At 29.4% G+C, this 15,598-nt stretch overlaps 1 protein-coding gene across 1 annotated transcript in view; it reads left to right on the plus strand.

The window, feature by feature from the left end:
* The window catches only part of LOC129980589 (eukaryotic translation initiation factor 5B-like), a 52,619-nt gene extending 37,504 nt beyond the window's left edge, over positions 1–15,115 (plus strand). Inside the window, exons 3-5 of the mRNA XM_056090970.1 lie at positions 1,204–2,690; positions 3,843–3,886; positions 15,001–15,115. Of these exons, the coding sequence (XP_055946945.1) occupies positions 1,204–2,690; positions 3,843–3,886; positions 15,001–15,115 (1,646 nt within the window). The remainder of the gene's footprint in view (positions 1–1,203; positions 2,691–3,842; positions 3,887–15,000) is intronic.
* The last annotated feature ends 483 nt before the right edge of the window (positions 15,116–15,598 follow it).

Raw genomic sequence — 15,598 nt, forward strand, 5'->3', positions numbered from 1 at the left:
TCTGGGATACGTAGTCATTTATGTAAACGTGAAAAATCAATGTTTCAACTTTTTATCCTCTTCCCTTCTCTATCAACTCATTAATTATCTGTTGTGTAGTTTTACAATGTCAAAATACAATTCTAAAACCTGAGGAAATTATAAAAGGAGTTAAGTGCTGTAATTTTAGAGCGAGAAAAGGTGGTAATAATTTCACTGAAAGGTTGCTTTTACAGTTTATATGGTGTTCTACAACAAGCAAAATTTGGCTGCTGTAGATATAAAGGTGGGTTTACACATGCCAGTGAAATAACGCAAGCGCAGAGAGGGATTGGTTTAAGTTTGCCACAATTTCATAAGAAAGATTCAGGTATTTCATGCTTGGCTATAAATCGCTGATTTGGCGTCCTTGAATTTTTTCTTTTTCACTGCATATCGTTACACAAAGTAACATTGTAAAATAAAAAAAAGTCAACATACCTAAATTTGGAAAACTATAAACGAAATGGCAAATAAAATGAAAAAAAAAAAAGACTGATCGAGTGTAAACGCACCTTAACTAAAAGCAAGTTACCTTAGAAATCGACCAATATAATGGTCCATTTCTAAAATAATTCTTTCTTATATAGCTTAAATTCCATCTTTTATCCCAAATTCTCTTTACGAGTTTGAAAAGAGTACACAAGGTGCAGTTACCAATATAAAGGAGTTCTATAAATATAGTTGTATTGTATAAATATAGTAGTACTGTATAAGTATAGTAGTATTGTATTGACAAGTAATTATAAAAATTTATTTGATGTTGAGAAATTTACAAAATCATTTTTAATCACTTGTTGCTATTAATATCTACTGCTGACAGTTGATTATATCTTAATAAAGTAATTTTCATGATATTTTAAAATTAACTTAGATATACCATGACTCATTATTAATAAATATTACTGTAACTTAAAAATAGATGTTTAATTAAATTTTCTCATTCTCAAAAACTGATACTGAGAAAGTTTTTATCATCATTTATTTCGTATTTTCATATGTACTCGCACCAGTTTGGATTAAATCATTCTATCTAATCATTTGTCTAGTTTTTAATGTTTTTTCAGCATTCAAATAAAAAAAATCATTTTTCATATTAAGTTAAAATATATGTTTTTGTATAAGAATATATAATTTTTTTGCAAATCTAAGAAACAACTCATCTAACAAATTTTATCTTTTCAGCAAAGGAAAAATTAAAAGGTCAGGCCAAATCACAAATAGTAGACATTGGAGGTCGCAAAATGCTCTTACAAAAAAAGATTTTGATGTCACCTCACCACGATCCAAGTCTCATGCATGTCAGCGTGATGTCCATCCAACCTTTAGACGATGTGGATCCAGAAATCCTGAAAGATCTCGATCAGGATGAGAAAGAGCTAGAGAGTGAAGAAGCGCGCCTGGAGAAAGATCTGAAGCTTGATGGAAAGAAAGAGGCAGAAAAAAGATCTGTTAAAGATGATAAAATCGATGCAGTTGTCACAGAAGAAGAAAAGAAGGGTACAGATATGATTTCTAAGCATATACCTCAACCAGAAACTTTGGATAAAGAGAAAACTGTAGTGATTGAAGAAAAAACTGTTGATGATAAAGTACCACCACCAGAAGCTTTTGCACCAGTCATTCCTGCAATTTTCATTGCTGCGGAGGGAACCAAAAAGGAAGAGAAAGAAGGTGTAGCAACTAAAGAGTTTGAGGCGGAACCTAAGCTCAAAGAAGACGACATAAAAAAGGCTGAAGAGAGTCATACCGTAAAAGAATCTGGACTGAAGACGGAAATACAAACAGAAAGTAAATTGGATGAAAATATGGAGAAGAATAAAAATAAGGAAATTATACCCGTTTCTCCTGAAGAAAAAGAGGAAGAAAAAACTATATCTGTGGTAGAAAAAGAGAAAGATGTATTGATTGGAACTGAAGATCTCCTAAAATTTAGAGATCAAATAGAAAACCAGGAGACTCCTAGCATTGATTCCTTTAAAAAAGAAGCAGAAGAGGATCTCATGACAGGCGAATTTGTATTTGAAAAAGAAAGTCAATCAAAAGATGAAGAGGTAGCCCAATCAAAGAGAGTAGAAGTTACTCTAAAACCAGAAGAAGGTACTAAGTACATTCTTGCCATTGAAGGGAAGAAAGGAGATGAGGGTATGCTCGAAGCAGAAGACGTTGCTGCATCAAGCAGCGGCACGGAATTTGCAGTAAGTAAACATTCTGAAGCTGATATTCTAAAGGATAAGAAAATTATGACTGAGGATAAGAAAGCTACGACTGAGGATAAGAAAGCTACGACTGAGGATAAGAAAGCTACGACTGAGGATAAGAAAGCTACGACTGAGGATAAGAAAGCTATGACAGAGGATAAGAAAGCTATGACTGAGGATAAGAAAAACGAGGAAGTAAAGTTAAGTATGGAAGAAACCCTTGATTCACGCAGTGCAACTAAGATCACTACCGGTGAAGAAGCTGAAGAAAAAACTGATATGAAGTTTGAATTCAGAGAGCTTCACGAGGAATCCATGATCGAAAAAAAGAAAGGAGATGATGAAATTTTAAATTCGAAAAAAGATGCTGCTTCTCATGTCGCTACTGAAATCATCACAGACAAAGATGCGAAAGAAAAAACGGATATTATAAATGTACAGCATTCGGAAGAAAGTATCCCCAAAACTGAAGTAAATAATTTATAAATTCTTTTTCTTTAATAGTTTAAACAGATAGGATTTTTTTCGAAAATAAGAAGTTTGTTTTTTTATATGTTTGATTTTTATTCATGAAGTAGTGCTTTTTCTAGAAATTATTTTTCATAGAATGAATTAGCTGCCTTGAAATTTATTAAAATAAGGTGTTATTGAAAAATATATTAGCACAAGTTACTGCCGTAGCATAGATTTGCATAAACAAGTTTAATTAATTTTAAATAAAAAAATCAAATTCCTTTTTAATTTTTTAAATTCTTATTTAAATAAAAATTAGAAATTTATTTAAAATAATTTTTAACATAGCGAAATAAAGGATGTATTAACATGCTAGCTTGATTGAGTGTCCATATTTCTGGATTAGGATACATGGTTCGATGAAAAGTTTTACTTTGTGGAGAGGTGCAGATAGCATTTCCGAGGAAAATAAATGTCTTAAATTTAATTTTTCATTTTATTTGTTTCACTTTCTCCTATATTAAAAATAATCAAAACTTCATGATATTTTTCCCTTTACATTTTTATAAAATAGATGAAAATGTAAAAACTTTTCAATAAGAACAGCATTTGATTTACAGATTGATCATTAACTCTCAAATGTATTTGAAAAAAAATATTGTCAAAAATTTTTTGATCGTACGATTCCGAATGTATTTCAAATTTTTACTCTTTAGCAATTTATAAAATTTACTGTTTTGAATTCACTGTTTTCAAGTATCGATATTTCTCAAATTTTATAAAATCTACAAAAAGATAATTGTAATATAGTATTTAAATTTAGACCAAAAGGCAAATGTCAGTAATTATGATTATCAGGCGAATGAGATAAAAATTCACTTGTTAAAAATAATCACTCTTGTGGCATTATCTAATTCCATAATCATATAAAGATTATTTAAACAAAGCGCATCAACAACTGAATTTTAAATCGAAATTCATTTTTGCTTCAATTATGTTTGAAATTCACTTCGAGATATTGTGACATATCGTAGAATTTTAAACGAAATAAATTTTCAGGATAGAAACATTTGTAGTTTCTATTTTGAGTTATGGCAACTAGTTCATTGCTTGGTTACATATTTAAAACAACAAATTCGATATAAAATTTTAACATGCTTCATTTTCTAGGGTTTTGGTTTAACGAAAAGTGAAGGTGCTGTTTTAGAAGAAAGGTAACTTTTCTTTTATTTATTGAGGTGGAAGAAGAAATGAACATTATTTAATATATATACTTTGTAACAAAAAAACTCCTTTGCAAGATCGTGAGTAGGAATAAGAGTTCGAAAATCATACAAATTTAACCAGTTTTAATTAGTACATGCGCAAAATGAATGCAACCTATTAAACGAGACTCAGATTTCTTGATTCACATATGAAGATTAGATGCTTTACTTTCCTCCTAGATAACAGTCAATGAATATACAACTATTACACAGAATTCTGCCATTTCGCATTCTCTTCTAAGAAAGAAGAATCGTACTTAACGACCTCAATGTTTACATAAAATAATATTTTAAACAAGCAAAGTTACAAAATACTGAAAACAAGCATTAATAAAATTTGAAATTACAAAAATCTATGAAGTAATCAGATATTTTTATACATATGTTATAGTGTAGAATTATTTAATGAAATGAAATGCTTTTTAAGACAATATAAATAATGAAGTATTATTTTGAAAAACAATATGAAAAAATCATCCAGAGTAAAGGTTTTAATTAATTACTTTTATAAAACCCTTCTTCGACAAGTTTTCTTAAGTGGACTTTTTCGTGAGTGATTTAGATTCTCAAGAAAGTCTATTAAAATTAGTAAGAAACTTTTTACTCATTCAGTTGGAACGTATATTTATACTCTTATGTATTAAATGCCGGTATTTGAAATTTCAAACGATTTCCTTTCCACGATCTTGCCATTGTACTTCCTCACTTTCTTATTTGTATTTTTGCTCAAATACGTTTTTGGATTTTTATTCATGAAATCTGTAGGCGTTTCCATTACTGTTTTAAAGTTCGAATGTAACAAATAAAGAATTTTGTAAAAGGTTTGTTCGAACAAGAAACTTTTCAAAATTCGATGGCACAAAAGTTTAAGATATTTAGATTTTTGAAGTATTTAAAAAATTTAAATAAAAAGAGATTTTGAAATTCACTTTTGTCTTTTTCTTAAAATTTAATTAATTTAAAGATCATTAAGAGATATATTAACTGTAAAAATAAATCATAAATTCATGGCATATGAATCCATGTTTTTTCAGATTCCAATTGTACTTAATTCAAATTTCGATATTTAGAACTGTCTTGTCTTGTAATTTGGTTAATACTCTATATATTTAAAATAATTAAGGAAATCAAAGAATGAGTACCCAAGCTTCTATCACTGTATCGATTTCGCCATTTTTTTTATTTCAAAACTCGTGACTTCTAGATATGGTATAAATGGTTGTCCAATTATACGTTATCAATTTATCAATGCTCAATTTTTCAGGCGGTACTTGAAAACTTAACAGAACACTTAGCCTTGTACTGATTTAACTAGTTTTATTTCATTAGAAAGCTTATGACCTCTGATACATGATTAATTGCCGTTTGAGCCCCCCCCCCTTCTCAATAATTTAGCGAGATATTGCGAAATAAATCTTCAGACAGAATCCCTAGGCACTTTAATTGTACCGATTTCGCCAATTAATTTCATCCATTAATCAGACTATTTTAAGTATATTCTGCAAGTGTATTTTAAAAATTTGCGCTGACTGACAATCAGACTGTTTTTTTCTTTTGTTGCGATAAGATGTTTCTCAATAAAGTTGATTCACATGACTAAATTAATAATGATTTGGTGGATGGACCTTTCTGATGTCGCTAAAGACAACCAGTTTTAGTAAATAATGCAAAGATTACAAAAACAATTAAAGTTATGTCCTTAAACCCATTGAACTACGCGTGCGCTTCTCGTCTGCTTTGGTGACAATGGACCAGACCATTTGACTTAAAGAACAGATCCACAAAAGAATATATTTTTTGGATTCTTTGGAGGGAGGAAATACGTTCCCCAGAGTGAATTTTAAAAAAATGAATTATAACTTTATTAGAAATTGAATGAAATTTTGGAGTTTTTCTGTGATAACTTCCAAAAATATTATAGCACAAAAATGATTTAAAAAAATTTTAATGATAATCTTTTTTTAATTTAATAGTCATGCAATTTTTTTCAAGATTTTTAGCAATTTTTTAAAAAATATTTTTTTTACCTACTTTCCAACAATATTGTTGCCCTGAGATTCAAACCGTTTTCATTGTTTCATTAAATATTTAATCGCGCAATTTTCTTCTAATGTTGGAAACTAACGAAGAACTAACTAACGAAGAAGGATTCCCATTGAATATTGACATTTTAAATGAAGAATAAAAAAGTGAAGCGACACTATCGCGAAAGTTCAAAGATAGATGAGTTGGACATTTATGTTTCTAATTACGTTATGATATCATGGAACTGGTCTCCATTAGAAAGGTTTATGTACACATTGAACAGGGCAATTAAAAAGCTAATAAGATGTATTTGTGTATAACCGTTGTTATTGAAACAACCAATAACTCTACTGAACCAGTTGACTGCCATATGCATTTGGTAGCAAATATAAAAGAACAATCTATATAAATAAATCTTAAATGCCTAAATGTTTGCACCCAATAGAAATTTAAAGTTCGGCTGATTTTGTGTATAATTGCTGATTTGCTATATGATAACCGATTTTTTCCTATAAATATTTATACTAAATTTTTCAAATTTTGCTTACCTTTCATCTCTAACAACTTTGGTATACAAGTTGGTCATAAATAAAAATATTCAAATTTCACGAAAAACGTTTTTTTTTTTTTTTTTTCCAAAATTATAAATATAACACACAAAAGAATTAGATGTAAGCAAGTTGAAAATTCACATCTTTCTACAATTCAGTCAACAACAAAATACTGTCTCAGTACTTTACTTATGCAATAGAATTTGATTCGCCGTCTAAATAATTCTGTTTTTACTTTCTCTTATGCGAAATGTAGAGGAAGTATAATAATCGTCAAGAAATTCAAACGCGAGATTTTGAGAAAATCACCACGGTTTAGACCTCCCCGTGCTCGAGAAAGACAATTTTTGAAAGAGTCCGTCTGTCTGTCTTTGATAAGTGCAACTCAAAAATTCTTTGAGATAGACGGGTGTCATTTGGTATACGGTTTTCAGATCAAATTTGTAGATTTCTTTCACATTTTTAGCAAAATACGTTCAGAGAAAGTCTGTATGTACCTTATAAGAGGAAGTCTGTAAATAAAAGGTATCACAATTATTACAAAACGAAAAGAGTTGAATAAAATTTGGTACATAGATTTAACATCTTTAGTGTAGATAGCAATCAAATTTCGAGTCAAATCGAACGGCTCGATCATCTGTCGACTTATACTCTCTGAGACGCAATAATTAAGGAACGCAGTTATTTAAATATATGCGTTTTTTAATTATTGCGCTTACATGTATATATGAGAAAGTACAGTGTAACAGATGAACAACTCCTTGTTTTGTAGTTATCGTATTCATCTCTAAACTGTATTCGGATAGACAGGCTGGTAGACTTTCTCTAACTGCATTTTGCTCATCGTTTGATAGAAATCTCAGAATTTGGTGTATAGACCACAGACTAAACTTCATTTCGCTAACTCAAAATGTTTTTAAATTCTCATGTTCAAAACTAGAATGACAGATATACATATTTGCAAAAATGAATTTTCTAGATTCAAGGAAGCTTAAAAGGTTGAAAATCGTTCAAATATAACAGTACTTTGTACACCTCGTGTACGAAAAAATAAAAATATTTAGAGATTTTAATAAAATCTGGAAATTTTTTTAGAACCTACAGTTGTTGGAACGCCAAAGTGACACCAAAAATTATTGACAGATAATACGGAAAATCGCAGGTATTTTCGTTTTTCCATTGAAGTCATAAATATCAAGATTTGTAAGGTACCGCCTACATGAATATGACAATCACTAATTGATATGACATTAGGATTATCAAAGAAATAACATAACATTTTTCGATAGTAAATCAGAATCCAATTATTTTAAAGCAGCAGTTTCTTATATTTTTGAGCTTCTTACAGATGTTGGGAAATTTCAAGTGATGAAACTGTAAAAAAAATTATTCCTTATTTAGTTTCAAAATGCTACCTTGCAAATCTATTGATAGGTTATTCGAGCATTTTTTCCACAGTGGAAGTGAAGCTTCTTAATAAAAAATAAATGGAAGTAATTTATAGAAAATAAGAAGAAAAAAAAATAGTAATTCAATTTATCGTTAAATTTTGTTTTAAAGTTTAAACTCGTGAAAGGAGCTTTATCAAATTTTATTTGAATTCTGAGAATCAGTTGCAACTTAAAAAAGCTTTTGATTGATTAGAACCTACGTATACGGCTGTCATTATAGTTCATAGTTCGTTAGTATAGTTTGCGCAGAGCGAAACAGAAATGCGACTTTTGCAGTATTAGATGCAGTCTCAATTTCACTAGTTAGAAAGTAGTTCAACTTCCAGAAAATAAAATTATTGATAAATGGATAAAGTTTTGTTATAAAAGTTCTGTGAGAATTTAAATTCCAAAACTTGAAAATTAGAGCACAATTCAACATCGATATATAATTTAAGATTCGAAGATAGCATGGGAAACATCTCTCTCACTAATAATAATATCGATTTAAGTACGATAGTGATATGGATTTCGTAACTTTTTTACTCATATAAGAACATTCCGAACGTAGCTATAATGCGAAGTGAATTCGGTAAGAAGTAAAGAACGCGCACAAATACTGCTTTTTGAAGATATTTCCTTTTTACTTTATAAGATATGTCTTTTGTGAAAACTAAAACTGAAAAAATAACACTGAAATGTGAAAAAAAAAATTACATTTTATTAATCAGCTTTTACTTCCTTCAAAAAAAAAAATGCAGTGATCCATATTAGTTCATTTAACGTTCGTCAGACATAATAAAGTCTGAGTATGCATAATAGTATTACTTGTTTCAAAAATTTCCTTAAACTTCTAAATAATTCATTTCAAATCAGATTAAAAAGAAAGATCAAGCCAAGGTTTTTTTCCAGGCAACCGATTTTTTTTATTCGACATAAACAATTTATTTACAAAGCCGTTGCCATAAAATAAATAAAGAAAAATATGCAAATGCTCTAGTCCGTCCGTTCCGTACTTGGTTTCGATCCAATTAGAATATCAATTGAATTCTGATTCTGTTTAAATGAAAATAAAAGCGTTGAAATAGAAATATAGTGGCCTTCAAAATTTATTATTCTATTCGACTTTTCGGAGTATTATTTGTATTCATTTTTATATATTATTATTCGTATATCGAAGTTATAAATATGTATATTATACAATCGATAATTTAGCTAAATATGAAGTTCAACTAAGTTTGCTATTAGTGGATCCATCTAAGTTTATCTGCTCTCAGTGTATGCAAAAAGTACATATATTTTTAAAGTGTACAATTTTAGAGCTCATGCATTAAATTCCTTAAGCAATTTTAAGACCACTCAACTCTAATTATTAATAGATAATTAATTACTAATCCAAAGTTTTAGGATAAGCGAAATTTTTTATTCCAATGATTGACGTATAAGGATTTTTTGGAATTCCCACTTTAAAGTTTGATAAAATATTACAGGTTGTATAAAAACTCGGTTTTTTTATATTCCAACCTGCTTTTTTAAGAGTTAAAACTTTAAGTGATTAAAAATTTTAAAAGAAGAGAACTCAAACGCTTCTGGTTTCAGATACTATCATTATCCCTTGTTTTAATAGTTGATGTAATAACAAACTTTGAATAATTAATATTAACTGCTAGAAAAATTAAAATTGCAAAAATTATAAAATTCAATTAATACACTAGTAAATTTTCATAATACAGTAGCATGTTCCATTAAAATGTTTTTTTCCTTTTCACCCCTTTTGGACAGCGTAGCTAATTTTTAATAACATAATTAAATCTTCAAGCTGCTAATTATTTGCCAAATTTCCTTCAAATCAGTGACGGATGAGGAATTGCATAAAGTTCGAATAAGCAAATAGATATTCATTTTCATATGAAAATGATGAATATATATTTATTGCACGTTAATAATACCCATGAAATAGTCTAAGAAATTAATTCTGAAATCCTCATTAATTTTACTTATATCTAAAAAACGATTATTACATTCTTGACCTTCTAGAAGACATTGAGTATCGGCGAATTTTGTTTTCGGTTTCAACGGAAAAATGTTAATACATTTTAACCTCATCATAACAACTTAATGATTCTTGGAAGGGTTTAAAAGAGTTGACTACGGATATACAACATGCATCAAACATAATGTAGCTCTTTTTATATATACTTTTTTGGATCAGAAGTCTTTTCTGTTAATTATAATACTCCATCTGGAGCCTTCACCAAGAAATGGGACATATTTCTAAATGTGTGCATATATATTGTGAAGAATCAACAATCTTACCCTTGTGACAGTAAAGATATGACCTGCATGAGATCCAAGACTTCTAAAGAAGGAATTTTGCGCTGTAAATTGAAAATTTTGATCCGTAGGTCCTCATATTGTTTTGTCAGAATGTAACCCTTTTGCAAAACTTTTACGTAACAATGTTTCATTGACAACCTGTCTTGCATTCGCTTCTTGTCGATGCTTTTTTTAACTTGTGGAAGTTAGATGTGCTGGCCTCTTAATACTTCATAGTTTTTGCTCGTAATTATTTCTGGTTTTAGTTGATTGATTTTATGTGGCAGAAGTCATGGTCAATATCTGGTTGTTGCCAGTATCCCATTCATTGCTTCAGATTTTTTTCTCCTTTTGGCATGTGTACGATTTCTTGGCGCGGAAACCGTACACATTGCCAATAATAAATGAAGAAAAAAAACACTGAATAATAATACGCTTAAAAGTTATGACTTGACTTTTATTAAAAATAAAAAAAGCACAAGCATTAATTTCTGCATTTCTTCCAAGAATGCCGCTTTAGTATGCCTCAAAAAATTTCCAGAAATATTAAAAGAAAATTGAAACTTCAACAAATTTTTCAAAAGATAAATTATAAAACCAGGATTATCTAATAACTTGCTTAAGGCCACGGTAGTCTTGTGGTAAGATCTCGGCTCATGAGTCGTACGGTTTCAGGTTTGAGAACCGATTCCACCGAAGAACCGTCGTGTAAGGGGGTCTGTTGCACGTTAAATTTGTCAGGGCCAAACGTCCTCTCGCTTGTGCGGTGTGGTGTGGAGAGAGGGATGCCAGCTCAGGTGTCGTTCTCATCATCTGACCACGGTTCAAAATTACAAGGTCGTACCAAATAGCCCTAGTGTTGCTTTACAACGGGACGTGATATTGTTGATATCGATCACAAATTCTAAATAGTGGTACTTATATTTATCGATCCAAGCTTTGCATTGTTAAAGATGTACTAACAATAAAAATAATACAAAGTTGTTGTTGTTTTCAGTTAAAACTACCTTAAAGCAAAATATATGCACGCATTAACTGGATCATGTAATTTATATTACAAGTGCCAAAAAAAAAATAACTGATTTATTATTTCAGTATCAAGTGTCCTTCATAAAAAGATAATTCATAAAAACTAATTTTGTAATGTATCAAGATAATTATTTAAATTGCTGGCTATTATGAATTTTAATGTGGCAACATGCGTTTTTGGATGGATGAATTGCCGGAACTTTGTAAGCCTTAGTTTATCATGCGCAATTATAATATTATTAGCTAATATTTAAAAATATATGTTAAGACGCAGTTAGAGTTGATACATCGCCGTATTGATCGTTTGATAAGATTCAAAGAAAAAAATATTAATGTTGCCGACTCGAAAAAGTTTAAACAAAGATTATACATAGCCTAGATATTCGATCTTTTAGTAGAATGCATAACTGACTTTCAATGAAGAATGACAACTGGACTTTTTTATGCCTTTCCTATCATGCGTAGTACATTGCATAGAAACCAAAGTATGTTTAAAATAAAATCTGCATGAGAATCAAGATCATCTTTTGAGATTCTGGGCAATTCAACACTCTATGTTGTAATTATATGCTTTTTTTATTGAAATATATTATCTTTTCCATTTAACTTCCAAGTTAGGCATTTCCACTATTCTTCAAATTGGAATATACACTTCGTTTGCATATTTTGTGGACTATTTTCCTTGGAGCATTATTTCTTCCAAAATTATAGTAAGAGCTTTATTATAACATTTGTCATGTGATGCATGGCAAAAAGCATACTTGATTAAAGTTTTTATTTTTTATTTTAGCACCAGTGACAATGCAAATTTATGTTATTTTTACGGCTGGTTTATTCGTAATACAATTCGCGTATCTTTTTCTACTTCTGTTGAGTATCATAGATAATATAAGAGATCTTTGTAAAAATTTGCTTTGTAAATAGATGTGTTACAAATTTAATAGATGGACGTTCGCTCCTTTATCTGGAATTAGATTCTTTCTGGTTTCAAGCGTAAATAGTTTGATCGCATATTTGAAAATTGTAAATTTTCACATATAATAATTAGTTGATGAATAATCACACTGATTAAAGTCATCAATATCAAATTACAAGGATAAAATATCCTTGTAAAAGCTGATGTTTGATGCCTTCTGTCAAAAGTAGTTTTTGTGCTATTAGCACTGAGTCATAATCTTTAATTTTTTTTAAAAAAATATATGCTTGGCTCATTTTTATAATATTTGTATATCTTATACATTTTAATGTATTTTATATCAAGTTATATAGCTTAAAAATTTAGGAAATATCTGAACATGAATATGGAATAAGTTAAAAAACAAAGTAATGAATTCTTTTTAAATAAATTATGTTCTACTGCTGTGACAGATAGACGATCCTGTTCTCGTGTGCATCATGATTCCATAGTCTTCTTTGCAATTTCCAAGGCTTATTACTGCTGCTGTTTCTGTTTGACCAGCCTCACAACTTTTAATGGTTTTCTGTAGGATATTTTCTTCTTCGTATTTAAGAAGAGTTTGCTCTTTGCTTATTTTATCACTCCGAGAGTTCAATGATCAACAAAAAATGAAGGAAAAAAAACCCAAAAAGCAATAACGAGAATATAAGACATAAAAGGAATGAATGAGCAAGAGTAATAAATACCATAACCAGTTTTCCGGCATTTCAAATTCCTTTTCTCAACGTTTTTCTTTTTTCTTTCTTTTTTACTATTTAAGAATTTTTGCTAGTTACTGCGTACAAATTGATTGACTGATTTGTAGACCAAAGTCAACATTTTTTCCTCCTTTGAATTTTTAAATATCAGAGTTAAAATTCAATCGGATCCGTTTTCAAGAGTGGCCAGTTCATCATCTTTTTTTCATTCCCTTACAAAATTCACCTTCACTCACGAGGGCCCGCGGTGGCCCGGTGGTAAGGTCCCAACTTCGGAATAGGAGGGTTTCAAGTTCAAGGCCCGATTTCACCGAAGAACCGTATTATAAGCGGGTCCGATACACGCTAAGCCCATCGAGGTCAAACGTCATCCCACAGATGTGGTGCGGAAACTTGGAGAGGGGATGTTAGCACAAGCTTCGTCCTCGTCATCTGACCACGGTTGAAAATGACGAGGTTGCCCCAAAATAGCCCTAGAGTTACTTTAAAACGGGATGTTAATATAACTAATCTTCGTTCTCTTAGCTTTCTTATTTTTTTACTTCCCCTCTTTGACTATTTACGAATTTCTATTTCGCTTTTTATTGCCTCGAAGAAAGCACATTTGAATAAATGAATTTCTATTTTTATTTATTTAAAGTTACAATTAGAAAAAGAGATACATAGATAATTTTCTAAGATTTTATTCAGATGGAATTTTTTTAAAATGAAATCAATTGTTATCAATTATCACATGTAAAAAATGACGTGCGTTGCCTAAAATTTTTTAATTCCACAGCTTTTAAGGAGCGAAAAACTGAATAAAAAAAAATACGATTCGTTCTATGACGGATTTTAACATTGTTTAAAATTCCAAAGGAAGAAATCAGCATAGCAACGAAAATTTCACAATGAAATATGTTTTAACCATTTTTAGTCGCATAATTGCAAGATAAAAAAGAATTACTTTGCTTCACATAATACTTTATGATAAAGATGATGCATCAATTGTTCATAATGCGAGTAATCCATTAAATCTTACAGAAAAAATAAAAAAGCACAAAAAATGCTTTAAGAATTTTAAGGAATGTAATAGAATAGCGATGCTTGGTAAGAAAAATATTTCATATCTAGTTTTAAAATTTAAAAATCAACTTTTATTTCATTTTTAAAAATTCTTAATGAATTCTAAATCAAATTTCTTAAAAAAATATTTTTACTACACTGTTGATTTTCAAGACGATGAACTGCCATTGTTTGTATAGCGAAAAACATAAGAGTGGCTTAAAAGTGAAAAAATAACAGTGATTTACTTTGATTAACATTGATTATGAATAAATATTCATAAGCATTTCATATATATTTCAGAATCATATATATGCATATCACTGATTAAAAGAAATATTAAAGAAAGATGTTTTTTATGTGATAATGTTTATAGGTTAGATGCTATCAGTGAATATAGAAACATAAATAACAATGAACATAGAAATCATGATGCTTAAGACAGCGGATCAGTGAATCTAAAGATACCAAATTTAACACGTGTTATTCTTACTGGTTAGAGGGCGTCCATAAAGATATTAAAAATTAATCGAAATTTTAATTTTAATAAATTCAACACATATTATAGCTTAAAAACAATATTTATACTATTTTAAAATTAAAAAAAAAAGATTTTTTTTGTGGCGTCATTTTATTTCCCACAACTAACCTACCTGCAGTTAAGTAACAATATGCAATCAATAAAAATTGTTATGAATATCTAAATCTGTCTCGTGTAGCTAAGAAGAAAGATTTTTAAATTTATTACAAATAATACTTAATATATCTCAAAACACATGCATTTTCTTGCTTGATAATTCATTCAAGCTGTCATTTTTATTGTAAATAGTGTGATACAAAAATTGTTCGTTTACAGTACAATAACTAATTCACTCTTCAACAATTAGTAGAACTTTAACATATCGTAAATTTTTCATTTTATTTGACATTAGAAGAGAACATTTTTATAACATTTCTATTTTTTTTACCTCACACTGTTGATATTTAACAATCTTGTATGTTTTTTCAACAGGAAAAAGAAATTTGAAGAAGGAAAAGACAAATCGCTCTCAAAGAAGAAGAAGAGGAAGTGCAAGTGTGAAGACAGCGACGAGAGCGACTCTGAGGATGAAGATGACATCGAATAAAATTACTTTTTCAAACTAATATTTTAGAAAGTGGTTTGAGTCAATTTCATTAACTGTATAAAGCTTCTTTGTACAGGATAGAACTTGTTCCTATTAATAAAATCTATTTTCTCTCTAACTTCAAAGATTCATTTTCCATTCAAGTTAAACAATTATCTTTCTATTATTAAATGCATTTATTTAATTTGTCTTGCTTTATTCTTCGAAGACTGAAATGATTCAAAGAATAAGTGTGTTCGATTGCTGACAAATTTGAGTATCATGTGCAAAATTCAACATTTAATAATTAAAATAATTAATGCACTGAATACAATGCTCTTTCACAGTATAAGTATACTAGCGACATTTCAAGAACTTCTATCTGAAATATTTCTTCCACTGGTTTACAGAAATAACAAAATTAATTTCAATAATCACAGCAGTCAACGTAACGGAATTATTATGCTAAAATACGTTTCTGTATGCTTTATGAGTTCAAATTGA

The sequence above is a fragment of the Argiope bruennichi genome, chromosome 8 (genome assembly GCF_947563725.1).
Source record: "Argiope bruennichi chromosome 8, qqArgBrue1.1, whole genome shotgun sequence".
In the NCBI taxonomy this organism is placed as follows: Eukaryota; Metazoa; Arthropoda; class Arachnida; order Araneae; family Araneidae; genus Argiope; species Argiope bruennichi.